The 17,745-nt window shown below is 44.8% G+C and overlaps 1 protein-coding gene across 7 annotated transcripts in view; it reads left to right on the forward strand.

The window, feature by feature from the left end:
* Positions 1 to 17,082, forward strand: part of PTPRJ (protein tyrosine phosphatase receptor type J) — a 173,234-nt gene extending 156,152 nt beyond the window's left edge. For all 7 annotated transcript variants that reach the window (XM_030333584.1, XM_032594887.1, XM_030333585.1 and 4 more), the window contains 6 exons: positions 512 to 585; positions 689 to 823; positions 3,792 to 3,911; positions 8,576 to 8,736; positions 10,702 to 10,837; positions 13,437 to 17,082. In XM_030333584.1, coding sequence (XP_030189444.1) covers positions 512 to 585; positions 689 to 823; positions 3,792 to 3,911; positions 8,576 to 8,736; positions 10,702 to 10,837; positions 13,437 to 13,595 — 785 coding nt within the window. In that variant the 3' untranslated portion in view covers positions 13,596 to 17,082. The remainder of the gene's footprint in view (positions 1 to 511; positions 586 to 688; positions 824 to 3,791; positions 3,912 to 8,575; positions 8,737 to 10,701; positions 10,838 to 13,436) is intronic.
* Positions 17,083 to 17,745: the final 663 nt, after the last annotated feature.

The raw sequence follows: 17,745 nt of genomic DNA on the forward strand, positions 1-17,745 counted from the left end.
CCCTGCCATGGTGGAAAGGGCACTAGAGTTGAATTCTGACTGCCCTTGACCAGACATCAGTGCTGGGAGAAGTCACTTAATCTTCCTGACCCTCAGTTTCCTCGTTTGTAAAATGGGCACACAGGCCGGTAGGGTGGTTTTGAGGAATAAATAAGATTGCTCAGTGCACTCCCTGGCTCACAGCACACACCCAAGGATGTTAATAGTAGTAGGTTTGTGTTGCTTCAGAAGGTGGTCTGGTGTGGTTAGGAGCTTGCACCCCAGCGTCAGGCTGCCTGAGTTCGAACCCTGGTTCTGCAAGTTACTAGCTTTGCTGGGTAATTGCCTAACTTCTCTGTGCCAGTCACATAGGCTGACTGTGAGGGTCAAATTAAGGTCATCTCATTTTCTGTAAAATGCCACACAGCACACCCTCACAATGTGTTGCCATTTTGTACTTTTCTCTCTCTTATATGTAATTCTCCTCAAACATTTGCTTCTAATGGGGACCTTTTTTCTCTTAATGTCATAGATGATATTTCCCGTGTCAAGCTTTCTGTCCAGGCCCATTCAACTGATGACTACATCAATGCCAACTACATGCCTGTAAGTGGGGGGACGTTCCCATGGCACGGCTTGTAAGGATGAAATCTTCAGGGCTCCTCTTTGTTTCTGTGACGCTGAATTTCTGTCACTTTCCATGTTTTAGGGCTACCATTCCAAGAAAGAATTTATTGCCACCCAAGGGCCTTTACCCAACACTCTGAAAGATTTTTGGCGTATGGTTTGGGAGAAAAATGTATATGCCATTGTTATGTTGACCAAATGTGTCGAACAGGGAAGGGTAAGTATCTTTGATTTAAATTATTAAATTAAATTAATTAATTCATTTTGGCTGTGGTTAAAGGATATCTTTAAAAAAATTTTTTTAATGTTTATTTATTTTTTGAGACAGAGAGAGAGCACGAGCAGGGCAGGGGCAGAGAGAGAGGGAGACACAGAATCTGACGCAGGGTCCCAGCTCTGAGTTGTCAGCACAGAGCCTAACACGGGGCTCGAACTCACGAACCATGAGATCATGAACCTGAGCTGAAGTTGGATGCTCAACCGACTGAGCCACCCAGGCGCCCCAGTGAAAGTATATCTTAAGAAGCATTTTTGTTTTTTAAAGAAAACACTCCCCCAAACATCACCTCTAGTCTTAGAAACTCGTTTTCTGTATTTTTCTTTTCTAAGAGAAACGCTTAAAAATCAGTTTAAACAAAGAAGAGTTTTAGTGTTACCTTCTTTTGTGGATGAATATCAGTGTTCTCTGTTCATGAGGCTGCTGCAGCTAGAGTTACAAGGAACAGGAGTTGGGGTCGCTCAGCGCAAAGCTCCCAGTCCGGAGCAGAAACGGCTCCGGCTGTCTCAGCTCTGTGTCTGTAAGCATCTAGCTTGTTCATCTGTGAGATGATAGATTCGACCAACTCAGTGATCAAACCCAATTTTTAGCCTTGGAACCCTTACTTTACCCCAAATCTCAGACTTCTCCCCAGATAAACCTCAGCAGTCCCCTCTCCCCTGTGATGGCCTGAAACCCGCCGGCTGCTTCCACCAAAGATAAGATTTCTTCTTGTAATAAAATCCCATGTCTCCATAAATGCATCTAAGGAGACCTTAAAGACACAGGCTGACTTCAGAAATTCTGTACCCAAGGAATAGGACCTAACGTTGCTCTGGGAATGTTTTCCTGTGGGTTTGTTACCTGAGGAATAGGAATTCACTCCCTAGGCCATTGCTTCTCAGACCTGAAAGTCCATCAGAATCCCCTGGAGGGTGGTTCTGCCTCCAGAGCTTCTGGTTCGGGCAGTCTGGGCTGGGATCCCCAGAACTGCATTTTGGAGAGTTCTCGGTGAGGCTGCTTCTGCTGCTCTGGAGTGCGCACTTGGAGCCGCTCTGCCCTGGGTGGTTGTGGGAACCCATTGAAGCCCCTTTAAAAAAATTTTTTTTAAGTTTATTTACTTTGAGAGAGAGTGTGTGTGAGCAGGGGAAGGGCAGAGAGAGAGAATCCCAAGCAGGCTCCACGCTGTCAGCGCAGAGCCCAACATGGGGCTCAGTCTCATGAAGTGTGAGATCGTGACCTGAGCCAAAATCAAGAGTTGGATGCTTCACCGACTGAGCCACCCAGGTGCCCCGAAACCTCTTTTAATGTTCTTTATTTAACTTGAATGTTTATCCTGCCCCAAGTATGTGTAAGGTGCTCTGCTAGGGGCTGGGGCTGGGGGAGGGAAAGATCACAAAACACAGTAAGAACTGGTTCCCACCTTCACGGGGCTTGCGATATAGAAGCTTGGGTTCCACCACCTCCTTGCATCCGGAGAATAGGCTGTTGTGCAAACAAAAGAACTTTGTGAATGCAGATAAACTTTATGGTGTTGTGGAGCTCAGGCCTGGTACATGGAACATTCTGTTAAATATCTGTTAGACAAATGAACATGACATAGTTAAATTAATGGAGAACATGAAGAGAATGAACCTAGGTGCGCCCTTGTGTATCGAAAGTCAGGAGGGAAGTAGATTTACTGACTCTGGATGAAAAGGGAAGGGAGGCAGTGAGCTTTCTACACTAGATACTCCATTTATGTTATTTCTTTCCTATAACAACCCTCCTGTATAGTTACTGTATCGATGGGGAAACTGAGGCTCAGAGAGTTTAAGAACTTGCCTACAGGGTGGCAACAGAAACCCAGCTGGGAAGAGGCTGAGCTGAGCATCAGGTCTATGTCATTGAGTGTCCAAGACGTGTGTTCTTTCTGGGAGCAGTGATCTAGAAACTGGGATCTTCTTGAAAATACAGGTCCCCAACCAGAGTCTGCAGCTCTGGAGGTGGGGCCTGGGCATCTGTTTTTAAAGCAAAACAGACCTCCCAGGTGAGTTAGATAATAGAAGCCACCTGCAGAAGTTAGATAATTGGAAGCCACCTGCAGTAGAGTATGCCTCTCAGAGGGGGTGGGGAGGGAGAGAGAGAGTGGGAGACTGTGTGTGTGTGTGTGTGTGTGTAATCATTTACCAAATCTGGGGATTTGGATATTCGTGGAGAACCGATGTTTCCTGATTTTTATTTCTTTTTTTTTAACGTTTATTTATTTTTGAGACAGAGAGAGACAGAGCATGAACGGGGGAGGGTCAGAGAGAGAGGGAGACACAGAATCCGAAACAGGCTCCAGGCTCTGAGGGGTCAGCACAGAGCCCGACGCGGGGCTCGAACTCACAGACCGCGAGATCATGACCTGAGCCGAAGTCGGCCACTTAACCGACTGAGCCACCCAGGCGCCCCTCCTGGTTTTTATTTCTGTTCACATCTGCCCACCAGCTTATGAAAATCAAAGGCCCAGAGTGATTTGATTTGATTCTCTTTATTGGTGTCTGTATTTGTATTATAATTAGCGTGGATCTAAAAGTATTGGGCGAAGTCCTCGTTTCTTCTAGCTGCAAGGGGTTATGGGTCAGTCTGAATTTTGGCTGACACTATGTCCCCAGACAAGGGACAATGTCTGTTCTGCTCTAAGTCCATTTTCATGCAGAAATTGGGGCTCAGTGTTGGCCGGATCTTCCGATTTCTCAAGAGAAGCCAGAAGTCTGCATTTTTATGAGAAACCTCCCAATTTTAAAAGAGTTGGCAATAATTGTAAATGAAAAAACAGTTTTGGGAGTCAAACAGAACTCCCAGCCTCGGATGCCAGTTTTCAATATCTGGTCTCCCTTTTGAGGCTTTAGTGATGACAGACGATGTGACCCAATTTTTTTTTTTTAATGCAATTTTATTCTAGACCAAATGTGAGGAATACTGGCCCTCCAAGCAAGCTCAGGACTATGGGGACATAACTGTGGCAATGACCTCAGAAATTGTTCTTCCACAATGGACCATCAGAGACTTCACAGTGAAAAATGTAAGTAAGAGGCCGAGATGGATAGGTCCCAGAAAAGATGACTATATATTAGTTTTGGGGTGATACTTTTTAGGTTGATGTTAACCAATATGTTTTTTTTATGCATCAGAAAAATACTTTTGCTCTCTTTTTACGGAATAAAACTATCTACATACACTCTAAGGCAACTCTTTAGCTTTACTGTATTGAGAAATTTCATAAGTTATTTTTTTCTTCTCACTGAAGTATAGATGACATATAATATTATATTAGTTTCAGGGGTACAGCACAGTGACCCAACAATTATACATGTTACACAGTGCTCACTGTAATAAGTGTAGTCACCATCTGTCACCATATAGCATTTATATTCCCTACACTGTACTTTTCATCCCTGTGTCGTATTTATTTTATAACTGGAAGTTTGTACCTTTTAGTCCCCTTCACCTATTTCACCCATCCCCTGACCTACTTTCCGTATGGCAACCACCAGTTTGTTCTATTTGTCAGTCTGTTTCTTTTTCTCCTCCCTTCCTCCCTTCCTTCCTTCCTTCCTCCCTCCCTCCCTTCATTCCTCCCTTCCTTCCTTCCTTCCTCCTTCCTTCCTTCCTTCCTTCCTCCCTTCCTTCCTTCCCCCCTCCCCTTCCTTCCTTCCTTCCTTCCTTCCTTCCTTCCTCCCTCCCTCCCTCCCTCCCTCCCTTCCTTCTTCCTTCCCTTTTCCCTTCCCCCTTCCTCCTTCCTTCCTTCCTTCCTTCCTTCCTCCCTCCCTCCCTCCCTTCCTTCCTTCCTCCCTCTCCTTCCTTCCTTCCTTCCTTCCTTTCTTCCCCCCTCTCCTTCCTTCCTTCCTTCCTCCCTCCCTCCCTCCCTCCCTCCTTCCTTCCTTCCTTCCTCCCTCTCCTTCCTTCCTTCCTTCCTCCCTCCCTCCCTCCCTCCCTCCCTTCCTTCCTCCTTCCTTCCTTCCTTCCTCCCTCCCTCCCTCCCTCCCTCCCTCCCTTCTTCCTTCCCTTCCCCCTTCCCCCCTTCCTCCTTCCTCCCTCCCTCCCTCCCTCCCTCCCTCCCTCCCTTCCTTCCTTCCTCTCCTTCCTTCCTTCCTTCCTCCCTTCCTCCCTCCCTCCCTCCCTCCCTCCCTCCCTCCCTTCCTCCTTCCTTCCTCCTCCCTCCCTCCCTCCCTCCCTCCCTTCCCCCTTCCTCCCTCCCTCCCTCCCTCCCTCCCTCCCTTCCCCCTTCCTCCCTCCCTCCCTCCCTCCCTCCCTCCTTCCTTCCTCCCTCCCTCCCTCCCTCCCTCCCTTCCCCCTTCCTCCCTCCCTCCCTCCCTTCCTCCTTCCTTCCTCCCTTCCTCCCTCCCTCCCTCCCTTCCCCCTTCCTCCCTCCCTCCCTCCCTCCCTCCCTCCCTCCCTTCCTCCTTCCTTCCTCCTCCCTCCCTCCCTCCCTCCCTCCCTTCCCCCTTCCTCCCTCCCTCCCTCCCTCCCTCCCTCCCTCCCTCCCTTCCCCTTCCTCCCTCCCTCCCTCCCTCCCTCCCTCCCTTCCTCCTTCCTTCCTCCCTTCCCTCCCTCCCTCCCTCCCTTCCCCCTTCCTCCCTCCCTCCCTCCCTCCCTTCCCCCTTCCTCCCTCCCTCCCTCCCTCCCTCCCTCCCTCCCTCCCTTCCTCCTCCCTCCCTCCCTCCCTCCCTCCCTCCCTTCCTCCTTCCTTCCTCCCTTCCTCCCTCCCTCCCCTCCCTCCCTCCCTCCTTTCCTTCCTTCCCCCTTCCCTTTTCCCTTCCCCCTTCCTTCCTCCCCCCCCCCCCCCCCCCCCCCCCCGCCTCATAAATAATTCCTAAACGAAATGGATCGTAAGAGAATGGATCAGCAGCAGTAACTGTTCCTTCTATCTTCAGGTGACTTGCTCATAGAGTGTTTGCTACAAATCAAGGCCCTTTTGGATTATTTACTTGCAGATGTGTTACCAGGAATGGCGGTGTGCCTTGGGAGCAGTTTATGAGAGCAGTTACATTAATTGGATTTCAGGGCGTATGCACATGGCCTTAACCCCCAAAGGTTATTTGAAAAATCCAATTACATTGTGTAGGCAGATTATGTGTCCTTTTTTTCTTTCTTTTAAAGTTTGTATATTTATACTGAGAGAGAGAGTGAGTGAGCATCAGTGGGGGAGGGGCAGAGAGAGAGAGGGAGAGAGAGAATCCCCAGCAGGCTCCATCTACGCTGTCAGCACAGAGCCCGATGGGAGGCTCGAATTCATGAACCGTGAGATCATGACCTGAGGGGAAATCAAGAATCAGACGCTTAACCCACTGAGTCACCCAGGTGCCCCTGCCTTTTTTCTTAAGGGTGGCTAGGGACAATGAAGCAACATTGCTATCTTTTGGTGGGCGTGTAAATTGGTATAACCCTTCTGCAGTTTATATCGGAAGCATAAAAATGACCACTCTCCTTTGATCCGGTGGTTCCAAGTTTGAGACTCTGTCTTAAAGAAATAATCTGAAATATAGGACAAGGCTTATTATTCACAAAGAGGGGTCTCAGCACTATTTATAATGGAGGAAAATTTAGAACCCGTGCAAATTTCTAGCTTTTGGAGGATGGATAACTAAACTATAGGTTATCTCGCAGTGTATCATTATTTAGCTATTAGAAATGATGGCTGTGTAGACTGCATAATTACCATGAGGAGATGTGAGAATGCAATTAAGTGAAACATACCAGCAGACAAAATTTTATGCATATTGTGAATAGTGCACAAAAGAAAAGCCTGGGAGTAGATTCAGTGGTGTTGACTTTTATGGGGGTGCTGGTAGGTTAGGTTGTAGTTTACAAGAATTATCCTTGAAGATTCCATAAGTCACGGATACAGAAGTATTAATTCTTTACTGATTGGCTGTGCCTCAGATGTCCTGGTTTCAGTTAACATTTCAATTCCTCCTCTGGAAGTGCTGTCCAAGCTTTTATCACACGCTGATAATAGTGGTTGAGAAGCCCTTAAAATATACTTATTTCTATAGATTTCGTCCATTTAAAACAGATTGGATTATCCTTTGTTGCTTTCAGTGCTAGGGGTTCACCCTTGTGGAGGGGAATCACGGGTGGAATTGTCCACATTATTTAAAGAAAATTACCGTGACTGTTGCCATTTTTGTTAACTAAACTCCAGACTTCATTTGGGTTTCACATTTTTCTGCTAAAGCCCTTTCCTGTTCCTGTTTCCGCTAAAGCCCGATCCTGTGGATCGAATCCAGGATACCACATAGCATTTAGTAAAATAGTAATTTTTGATTACACAAAATGCATGAATCCATTCCTTTTTTTTTTTAAATGTTTATTTTTGAGAGAGAGAGAGAGACAGAGTTCAAGCAAGGGAGGAGCAGAGAGAGGGAGACACAGAATCCAAAGCAGACTCCAGGCTCCAAGCTGTCAGCATGAGAGCCTGACGTGGGGCCCAAACCCATGAACTGTGGGATCATTACTTGAGCCGAAGTTGGACGCTTAGCCAACTGAGCCACCCAGGCGCCCCAGATCTATTTTCTTTTTTAAAAGCGGGAAGGCGACAGATAGAACTAAAAGTTTCCTTTGACTGCCACCCCTAACCTGAGCCCCCTTGCCCCTCTACAGAGATAAATCCTGAAAGGTCTGAACTCCCCCCACCCCTTCCTCTCCTTATCTCACATAACTGCTTTCCTTCTTTGGATCAGTACTTTCGGTTAAATTTGTGAGTGTCACCTTTGTGTGTATGAGACTTCCCAGTACCCTGTCCCTCACTCTGCCCCTTTCTCTACTCTTTTCCATGTTTTGAACAATGCGAATACACTGCTTTTATAACATATATACAAAAAAAAAAAAAAAAGCTTCAAAAGGTAGCTGTCACAAACGACATGGAAATGCCTGCAGTCCAGATGTAGGTATGTGGGTGAGGTCAGTGCCGGGGACGGACGTAGTGAGAACACTTGAATCCAGGGCAGGAATGGCCCAGCCTGGGTGGAGTTCTGATGACAAAAGGTACATGCTTCAATCTGCGGTAGGAAACTAGTCTGTGTCATAACTAACTGTTATAACGAGATCCACTTCCTGTTGTCTGATGTTGAAATAGATGCTTTTTTCTTTTTCTTTTTTATTTTCTTTGAGGGGGGATGGTCTTTTCTCAAACTCTTGCAATTCTAAATACTTCCTTGGTGCTCGCCAGTTGCCTGTCGCTTCGTGAGACTCTCCGGAAGGCTCACGGATTGTGAGGCAGCTCTCACCCCAAAGGTTCTGATTATCAGAGTTGCATCAGTATAGTTCATTTTTGGTGTTTTGGTCGATGACCTTCCCATGTGGGCTCAGGGACGGGCTTCATGAAGCTCTAAGAAGGTGTAGATATAGGACTGTGAGACTGTGAGTGCATCACTGGCAGGCACCTGTAGTGGGAAAGGAAGATCTGAACTCAGGATCAGAGGATGATGCACTTGTCCCGCATCTAGGCTGAGTGGGGGGAGTTGATTCACTTTTCAGAATCTTTAAAGGGGATGATAAACCCTCCCTCTTGGGCACATTGTGGGGATTTGGTGAGCGAGCACTTTCTCAGTTGCTGTACCAATGTAACATTGCAGTTGTTAGTTGTAACCACTCCTCTGTAGCTACCTGTCAGCTATCCCATGCGGCTCAGCCTTCGGGTGCTGCTCCATTTCACGTGCCCTTTTCTCTTTCCCGGGTTCTTAGCTCCAGACAAGTGAGAGTCACCCTCTGCGACAGTTTCATTTCACCTCCTGGCCGGACCACGGCGTTCCCGACACCACCGACCTGCTCATCAATTTTCGGTACCTTGTCCGTGACTACATGAAGCAGAGTCCTCCTGAGTCTCCCATTCTGGTGCATTGCAGGTATGCAGATGGCGCTCCACGTAGGACCGATTTCAAACGCCATTATAAATGCGGACACTTTAGAAAAGCAAGGCGTGAGAGGGAATGCAACAGGCATTTGGAAATTTAAGAAAGGTTTGGATAAGGGACCATGGACTTATTCCCTAAGCCCTGAGGCTTTTAAATTATTTTTTTTTTCAACATTTATTTATTTTCGGGACAGAGAGAGACAGAGCATGAACGGGGGAGGGGCAGAGAGAGAGGGAGACACAGAATCGGAAACAGGCTCCAGGCTCTGAGCCATCAGCCCAGAGCCCGACGCGGGGCTCGAACTCACGGACCGCGAGATCGTGACCTGGCTGAAGTCGGACGCTTAACCGACTGCGCCACCCAGGCGCCCCAACCCTGAGGCTTTTAGAACAGAGGTTGGCAAACTATTACCATGGGCCAGATCTGGTAGGTTGCCTGTGTTTTTTTTAAGACTATAATATATTCTAATTTATATCTTACTTATAACATTTTATTAAGTTTATTTATTTATTTTGAGAGAGAGAGAGAGAGAGAGAGAGAGAGAGAGAGAGAACAAGTTGGGGAGGGGCAGAGAGAGGGAGAGACAGAATTCCAAGCAGGTTCTGCACTGTCAGCTTAGAGCCTGACACGGGGCTCGAACTCACATACCGTGAGATCATGACCTGAGCCGAGATCAAGAGTCAGATGCTGAACCAACGGAGCCACCCAAGTGCCCCTATGACATTTTCTTATAAAATATTTCAACCTAGGGGGGTCTGGGTGGCTCAGTCGGTTGAGCATCTGACTTCGGCTCAGATCATGATCTCACGGTTCGTGGGTTCAAGCCCCTCATCGGGCTCTGTGCTGACAGCTCAGAGCCTGGAGCCTGTTTCAGATTCTATGTATCCCTCTCTCTCTGCCCATCCCCCTCTTGCGCTCTGTCTCCCTCTGTCTCAAAAATAAATAAACATTAAAAAAAAATTAAAAAAAAGATATTTCAACCTTACAAAAATAGAGTAATAATCTAATAAACTATGGCATGAGGTCATGTTTCTTTTTGTTAATAATATGTTCCAGATATAAAGTTGCTACTTATCAGTGTCCTTACACAGTTAAACATGGTTCTAAAGTTGATCTGAATCATTCCCTTGTATGCTTTTATATTTTATTACATATGTATGTATATCTGTGGTTTTATATAGCTTTAAGCTTTTGCCAAATTTTATGATGTAGACATCATTCTGCAACCTGCTTTCTTCATTCAGCATTTTGGTTTGTTATTTAGTGAAGTTGAAATGCATAGTTTTAGTTCATTTTATTGGTTTATTTAAAACATTTTTTTTTTTGGCATACAAAACTGTACATAAATTAATGTATACAACTGCATGAGTTTGGAGGCAAGTATACACCTGTGAAACTATTACCACAATCCCTTTACGAATAAAGTTGTATTGGAACAGAGCCATGCCTGTTTGCTTACATATTGCCTCTAGTTACTTTCATGCTAAAATGGCAGAAAGAGATCATTTAGTGTGCAAAGCCAAAGATATTTACTGTCCGGTCCTTTACAGAAAAAGTTTGTCCCCGCTTCCTGCTCTAGCCCAATAAGACAACTAGCTAGCTTTTAGGCTAAAGCAATTAATTTAGGAAAGATGAAGAGGGGCTTTGTTGCCCTATGGGGAACAAATTGATGAAACTTGCCATCCTGGGTTATGGTTAATAACTTGAATGGGACTGAGATTCAAGCCGCTCTAGCAAGAGGTCTTATTTGTGATATTTGACGCAAAATGAACTTTAGGGATTGGGTCCCAGTCCCAAGCTAGTGTAATCCAATTTGCTGAGGTTTTAGTTGAGCAAATGTTTCATGATCCTGGGCATTGATAGTGGAGGGGAGCAAGATACATGCACAAATGCACATTTGAGCATTTTACGTTAGAGGTAACCCATGGTGATGTGTTCATGTCTTTTTTTCTTCAGTGCTGGGGTTGGAAGGACAGGCACGTACATTGCCATCGATCGTCTTATCTACCAGATAGAGAACGAGAACACTGTGGATGTGTATGGGATTGTGTATGACCTTCGAATGCACAGGCCTTTAATGGTGCAAACAGAGGTGAGGCCGAGCTCTGTGTCTGGCAGTCCGCTTTTTCAATCCTGTTTTCAAAAGGTTGCATCATGTCACATACTTGTGTTGAAACACTTCACCCTTCTAGGTCTTTCTGGTTCTGGGCTGTGAGGTAACACTGGATTTCTTTTAGATCCTTAACTGCGATTGAATTATCCGATATGGTGATATGGTGGTAGTGATACCAGCAATGGAACAGTACACACCAAGATCATACCTGGATTCCTTACCTTGCGGCCACTAACTCATCAAATAATCTTAGCAGTTCTCTGAACTTTGTCTTCCGGGTTGTAAACTCTTAAAACTGGTATCTTCATGCTTTGTTTCTGAGAAGGTCTGACCCTCCTTAAAACAAGCTGATGAAACGGACTTCTCAGATGTTAGCAATGTGAATGAAATAGGCATAATGTTCATATAGCGGTGTATCCTCACCTAGCCCTGTGAATGTAAAAGAACATCAATTATCATAGTCCCCGGGGGATGGCTGGCCAGCTGAGAAACTTCATGCTTAGTATCTACAATGTCAGTTGGGTAAGACCCATTGGATTCGGCTTTCCCTGAAATGTTCCTGACAAACATTGTTTTCAAGTCATGTTCTCAGCAAATATATTGGGAAATCGCCTTCTTCAACGCTGTAGGAAGGAATGTGTCTTGACTGGGATGAGAGCAGAATATTAATTTTGTATCAGGCTGTCGCCCTGTACCAATTTAGAACTCCATGAATATGTGCTGTGTTTTTGAGTCTAGCAGGGAATGTTCTGGAGGCCTGGGTACATCGTGTGCTTTTGGGCGAGCAGCATGGTTGTGGAAGAAAGTGTAGAATTCACCTCCTGTGTTGGTCAGAAGAGATTTTTTTTTTTCCTGCTATAATTATGTAGAGTAGAACTCAGTCTTTTATCTCCTTTGAAGAAACACAGAAATCTTATACCTGCCCACAAATTCTTTTCTTGGTCCTTTTTTTTTTTTTGTAGTTTGAAGATAATGTAAACTTGTTCATATTAAGACATCTAACAAAACAGGATTATATAGAATGTATTTTTCTCTTTTACTTTTTCTTCCCTAGAGGTAGCCAATGCTTACAGTTTGTGTATATCACTATAGGTTTCTTTATGTACATCTGTAGAAAAACACACGTACACACGCACACACACAGTACTTTTTTTTTTTTTGTTGTTATGGCTGGTGCTCTTTAAAAAAACTGAGTACAGATGACACACACACAATGTTACATTCGTTTCAGGTGTACAACAGAGTGATTCAACAAGTCTATATGTTATGTTCTGCTCATCATAAGTGTAACTACCATCTGTCACCACACAAGGTTATTACAGTACCATTGACTGTATTCCATATGCTGTGCCTTTCATCCCCGTGACTTAATTCATTCCATAACCGGAAGCCTGTTCCTCCTACTCCCCTTTTCCCATTTTTCCCATCTCCCCCCTCCCCTCCCCTCTGGTAACCACCAATTCTCTGTATTTATGGGTCTGTTTCTGCTTTTTTATTTGTTTGTTTTGAGTTTTAGAGTCTATGCATAAGTGAAAGCGTATGGTATTTGTCTTTCTCTGTCTGACTTATTTCACTTAGCATAATACCCTTTAGATCCATCCATGTTGTCACAAATGGCAAGATCTCATTCTTTATTATGGCTGAGTAATATTCCATGGCATATTTATACCACGTCTTTATTTATCATCTATTGATGGATGCTTGGGTTGCTTTCCTATCTTGGCTACTGTAAAAATACTGCAACAAACATAGGGGTTCACATATCTTTTTCAATTAGTGTTTTGTTTTCTTTGGGTAAATACCCAGTAGTGGACTTACTGGATCACAATTGTATTTCTGGTTTTAATTTTTTGAGGAACTTTCATATTGTTTTCCATAGTGGCTGTACCAATTTACATTCCCACCAATAGTGCACAAGGGTCCCCTTTTCTCCACATCCTCTCCAGTCCTTGTTGTTTTTTGTCTTTTTGATACTAGCCCTTCTGACAGGTGTGAGGTAATATCTCACGGTGGTTTTGATTTGCATTTCCCTGATGATGAGTGATGTTGAGCATCTTTTCGTGTGTCTGTGGACCATCTATATGTCTTCTTTGGAGAAGGGTGTATTAAGTTCCTCTGCCCGTTTTCTAATCGGATTGTTTTTTGGCTGTCGAGTTGTGTAGGTTTTTTTTATATATCTTGGATATTGACACATGGAATATTTGTTTTCATTGGATTTTATGTTATATCTAATTCTGCCCTGTGATTTTTTTTTTTTCTCTTATAGCACCCTGGATATCTTTCAGCATATACCTTTTTCCTCTTCCTTTTTTAATGGCTACCTGCATATTCTGACGAGCTTGCCTGAGGGTGGTCCCCACCCAACTCTACCCAGATTATCCCCCTTAACCTGTCCCCTCTGTTGAGAATCACAATTTACTCCTTACACCGCCCATGCTCACTAACCAAGAAAATCTTGTTGGCTTTGTTCATTGTGGGGCTGATGGGTTTGGGGGAGTGGTGGTAATCTGAAAGTAACCTTGGGTGCTAATCTCTGGGACCTCCACTCATTTGCTTTCTCTTTTTACTTTTCTAACAGGACCAGTATGTTTTCCTCAACCAGTGTGTTTTGGATATCATCAGATCCCAGAAGGACTCAAAAGTAGATCTTATCTACCAGAACACAACTGCAATGACAATCTATGAAAACCTTGCACCAGTGACTGCGTTTGGAAAGACAAATGGTTACATCGCCTAGTTCCAAAGTAAAACCTTTCTGGAGTGAACCGGACCGTCACACCCACAGCGAAGGAAAATGCCCCGATGTCGACATGTTTTTATATGTCTAATATCTTATTCTTTGTTCTGTTTTGTTAGAACTAATTTGAGGGTGTGAAGCTGCACATGTAGAACATGACAAATGAGAAGTTGGGGCTGTCAGGGGCTGTGGATGGGTGTTGAGTTAATCAACTACATTCCTGAATACCAATGGGATGAGTTCACTTTTTTTTTTTTTTCCTTGAGAATTATGGAACACCAGGAAAAGTGAGCTATGATTTTTTTTTCTTTTTCAAAACAGATTCTTTTTAAAAAAGACTATTTTATATGATTCACATGCTAAAGCCAGGATTGTGTTGGGTTGAATATATTTTAAGTATCAGAGATCTATTTTTACCTACTGTATCTTGGAATCTAGCTGATGGAAAATATGTGATTGTGGATGATTATCATGTCGGGAGGGGTACGTGGTACCTCTTCTGCCTGGGTTTTCTATTTGAACATGTGCCTTTTCTGAATTATGCTTCCACAGGCAAAACTCAGTAGATATCTCTATTTTTGTATTGAATCTCATAATTGGAATATAAGGAATATTTAAACAGTAGTTTAGTATCTGAGGTTCAGCCTTCTCGGTAACATTCCTGTTCTCATTTGACTAGAGGAGGCCTCCCCGTCCCCCATGTTTCGTGCTCTATTCTTTTTTTCCCCTTTCTCTCCCGGTTTTCCCCAAAGACATTTCTGTTGGCCACATTTTCAGCCCATTGGTTGAGTGAGAGTGGAAACCAAGTATCACCTTGAGAATTTCTGGGGGTGGGGGAAAGCAGAGGAACCCTACAGTGATATAATCTCCTTCTCTTGTCCCTGTTTCATCCTTTTTTCTCATTTCTGTATTTGGTAAGAAGGATTATTTAAAGGTGCAATATGTGACTTAGTGATTCATGATGCTCTAGGTTTTTAGTAACGTTTTACTCAGGTTGGCATTTTATGTGCGTCTGTGTGTCCGTGTCTGTGTGTATGTGTGTGTGTGTTTGAAAGCGTGGCAATCTGTGAACACTTCAGTGTGAAAACCGTGTCTGATTAATCCCTCCTCCCTCAAAGTCCACTGGCTTTAGTCTATCTGCAGTGACACATATCGGTATCTACTGTATATATATATACTAAACTCTTAAAACAGTCATTCCTTTGAATTGAGGTGTACAGAGTTTGAATTTGTATCAAAGATGTAATTATTTTTAAAACCTCTTTTCACTATACTGCTGCTGTAATTACTTTTGATTTTTTTAATGTAGATTAATTTTTTTGTTTTTTTTTTTTTGCTTCAGGTGTGTATCCACCAAGAATTTCAGAATTTATGAGGATTTATTTTATTGGTACATAATCTGTAAACTTCTCAAGGCATTAACATGAAAGGGTTTGTTTCTTTTTATTTTATATTGTGGCTCAGGTTATATTTTGAAGAGGTTTTGAATTTATCCTCCTATAGGCAATGAAGTAGAGAAGGTCTTATGAAGGAATTACCAAGTCCCCGGATTCCTGTGGCCGTTTTCCACAGTAATAAATCCTGCTGTAAATTCAGGACAACTGTGTCCTAGTGAAAATGGGAGCGGGGTCTTCTCCGGGTGCCCCGGTCACTCTTGACCTGGGGGAGCCCGTCTCCCGACGCTGCCGTGTTCCTCAACTTGCTAGCACCTTGAGAACTGACTGGACGTGCTAGTGGGTTATGGAGGGTGAACCGCAACGTACTGAAAGCCCTTGATTCGGTTCAGAGGCTTAGCGCTTGTACGTCTTTTGTCCCCTTTTCCCTTTGAGGTACTAAAAGGATTAAAAGGAGAGGAGGTGGTCGTGTCAGTGTCTGGGGAGGACTTACTTCCCACACAGAAATTGCACTTTTCGCCGAACCCTTTGCTCTCTCTTGTGGCAAGCAGTTCATTCAGCATCAGCCCCTGCGAGGAATGGGTTGTATGGGCCTGGTTGGGCCATCTTGACTCCCCTTCAGAGGGGCCTTCGGCTCTTTAGGCCTGCATCAGGGAAGCCACGCCGTCCCGGGCTGTTGAGTGAAGCTGGCTTTGGGCAGATTGCTTCCAAACCTTCACACTGGTCTGCCTCTCCATGCGTGCAGCTCTCAGAGTTCCGTGATGGCATTCGGAGGTCCCTGCCCGGGGCCGCAGTTCTGTGGGTCATGCCCCTCTCCACTTTACTTGTCAGGAAGCCACTGGAATGGGGGTGTAGAAGTCACTTTTGACAAAGATGCTCTGCCCGGCCCTGCCTACATTCCCTGCCACAGAGAAATCGGAGGGAAGGACTTGGCTCCAAAAATTCCTTTAGAAGGCTAAAGCAACAATAATTATAAACATACTGTGTAAAATCACACAAAACCCCAGAAACTCTCCTTCCTTCCGCCTGGTATGGGTTTGGGAAATGGGCAGGAGCCCCAGCTAAGCCACTCTCAGATGTCATTCCCAGTCCTGGGAGGAAGGCTCGTGGTAGAGAGGTCTGGATTCCACATGGCAGGTCATGTGAAGGTCACGATGCTTCTCTGCATCCTGAAGAGGGCTGGGTTTGGGGACCGGTGGGGGTGGTGAGGGTATTTATAGCACAGTGATTGAAAAGGGAAGATAATTGTGTAAATATAAAGGACACACGGGCTGGGGATTGGCCATAGAAAAGAGAAGGTGCTTTCGAGCTCCTGCCCCAAAGCCTCCCAGGAACGATGAACTAAAATCTGAGGAGTCCAGCGGAATCGCGGAGATGGTGTGATCACCCCTGCTTTCCTATTTGCCGGTTGCACACAGAAAAATGGCCAGGGTGGGATTAGTTATCAGTGAAAGGCCTGAAGGTTGGTGGTCAGTTGGTCTGGGGGATTTGGGGCATCGGTACCTTCTCCCAAGAGTGAGGACGTTTGCCTCCAAAGGTAAACCTAGTGACGTTTGGCACCGGTGGGAAGTGACATTTGGGAGTCTGTTCCCTGTGGGCACCTAGTGACCTCCGGTGGACTTTGGCAGATTTGACTGCACTGGAGTTGGGCTTCGTCGAGCCGGAGGCTCGTTGGGGGTGGGGGCCACCTTTGCATCTGACTCATGTTTGCTTTTCATCAGAGATGAAAAAGGCTGGTTTTCTTTTGCAGTGCTGGGTTGCACTTACTGTGCTAAACAAGGCTTGGTGACTATGTTGGTTTGCCTCAAAAGTCCAAGTTCTGCGTTTTCAGACTGTATAGCAGCCAAGTGTTCGACATACTGTAGCATTTTTCCCTCGGGGGGCACGTATGAACAGGATGTGTTGATATGGACTCTAAAACTGTAATTTTCTTGTAACTATTTTGGAATGATGCATATTTCTAATGTTTGTTATACTTGTACAGAGTATTGCTGTTGGTTGCTTTTTTTTTTTTTTTTTTAAGGAAAAAATGGCCTGAAAAAAAAATTTTTTTAAAAGACTCACAAATACCAAATATAAAAAGTGTCAACACACGGTGCCTTTTGTTTCTTTTTTGTCCCACTTTTTACTTTAGGTCCCCACCATTTCGTTTCCTGAGCAGTGTACGGGCCTGTGTTTAATTGGGGCGTTCTTAACAAAAACATGTGTCCCTTTTGGATTTTGTACACTGTGTTAGTTTGCTGGGGCCACAACAAAGTGCCACAGGCCAGGAAGCTTAAACAACAGGAATTTAATCTCTCTCAGTTCCGGAGGCCAGAAGTCCAAGATCAAGGCGCTGGCAGGTTGGTTTCCTCGGAAGCTTCTCTCTTTGATGCACATGGCCGCCATCTTCCCTGTGTCTTCACTTGGTCTTCCCTCTGTGTCTGTCTGTGACCTGATCTCCCCTTTTTATCAGGAAACCAGTCATAAAGGATTAAGGCCCACCCTAACGACTTAAATTTTACCATCATCACCTCTTTAAAGACAGTACCTCCAAATACATTCTGAGGTACTGGGGTTAGGACTTTAAACTATGAATTTGGGGAGACATAATCCAGCCCAAAACACACATCCAGGGAGACTAAGTGAAGAGGAGACTTGCAAGAAGAAGTGAGTGTGCATCTGAGATGTGGCTGCGTGTGCTTTCACAGGGTCAGACACATGGGTCTACACATGGACAGACACTCCATTTGTGCCATTTGGTCGCAGCACACATA

The sequence above is a fragment of the Lynx canadensis genome, chromosome D1 (assembly GCF_007474595.2).
Source record: "Lynx canadensis isolate LIC74 chromosome D1, mLynCan4.pri.v2, whole genome shotgun sequence".
Taxonomy (NCBI): Eukaryota; Metazoa; Chordata; class Mammalia; order Carnivora; family Felidae; genus Lynx; species Lynx canadensis.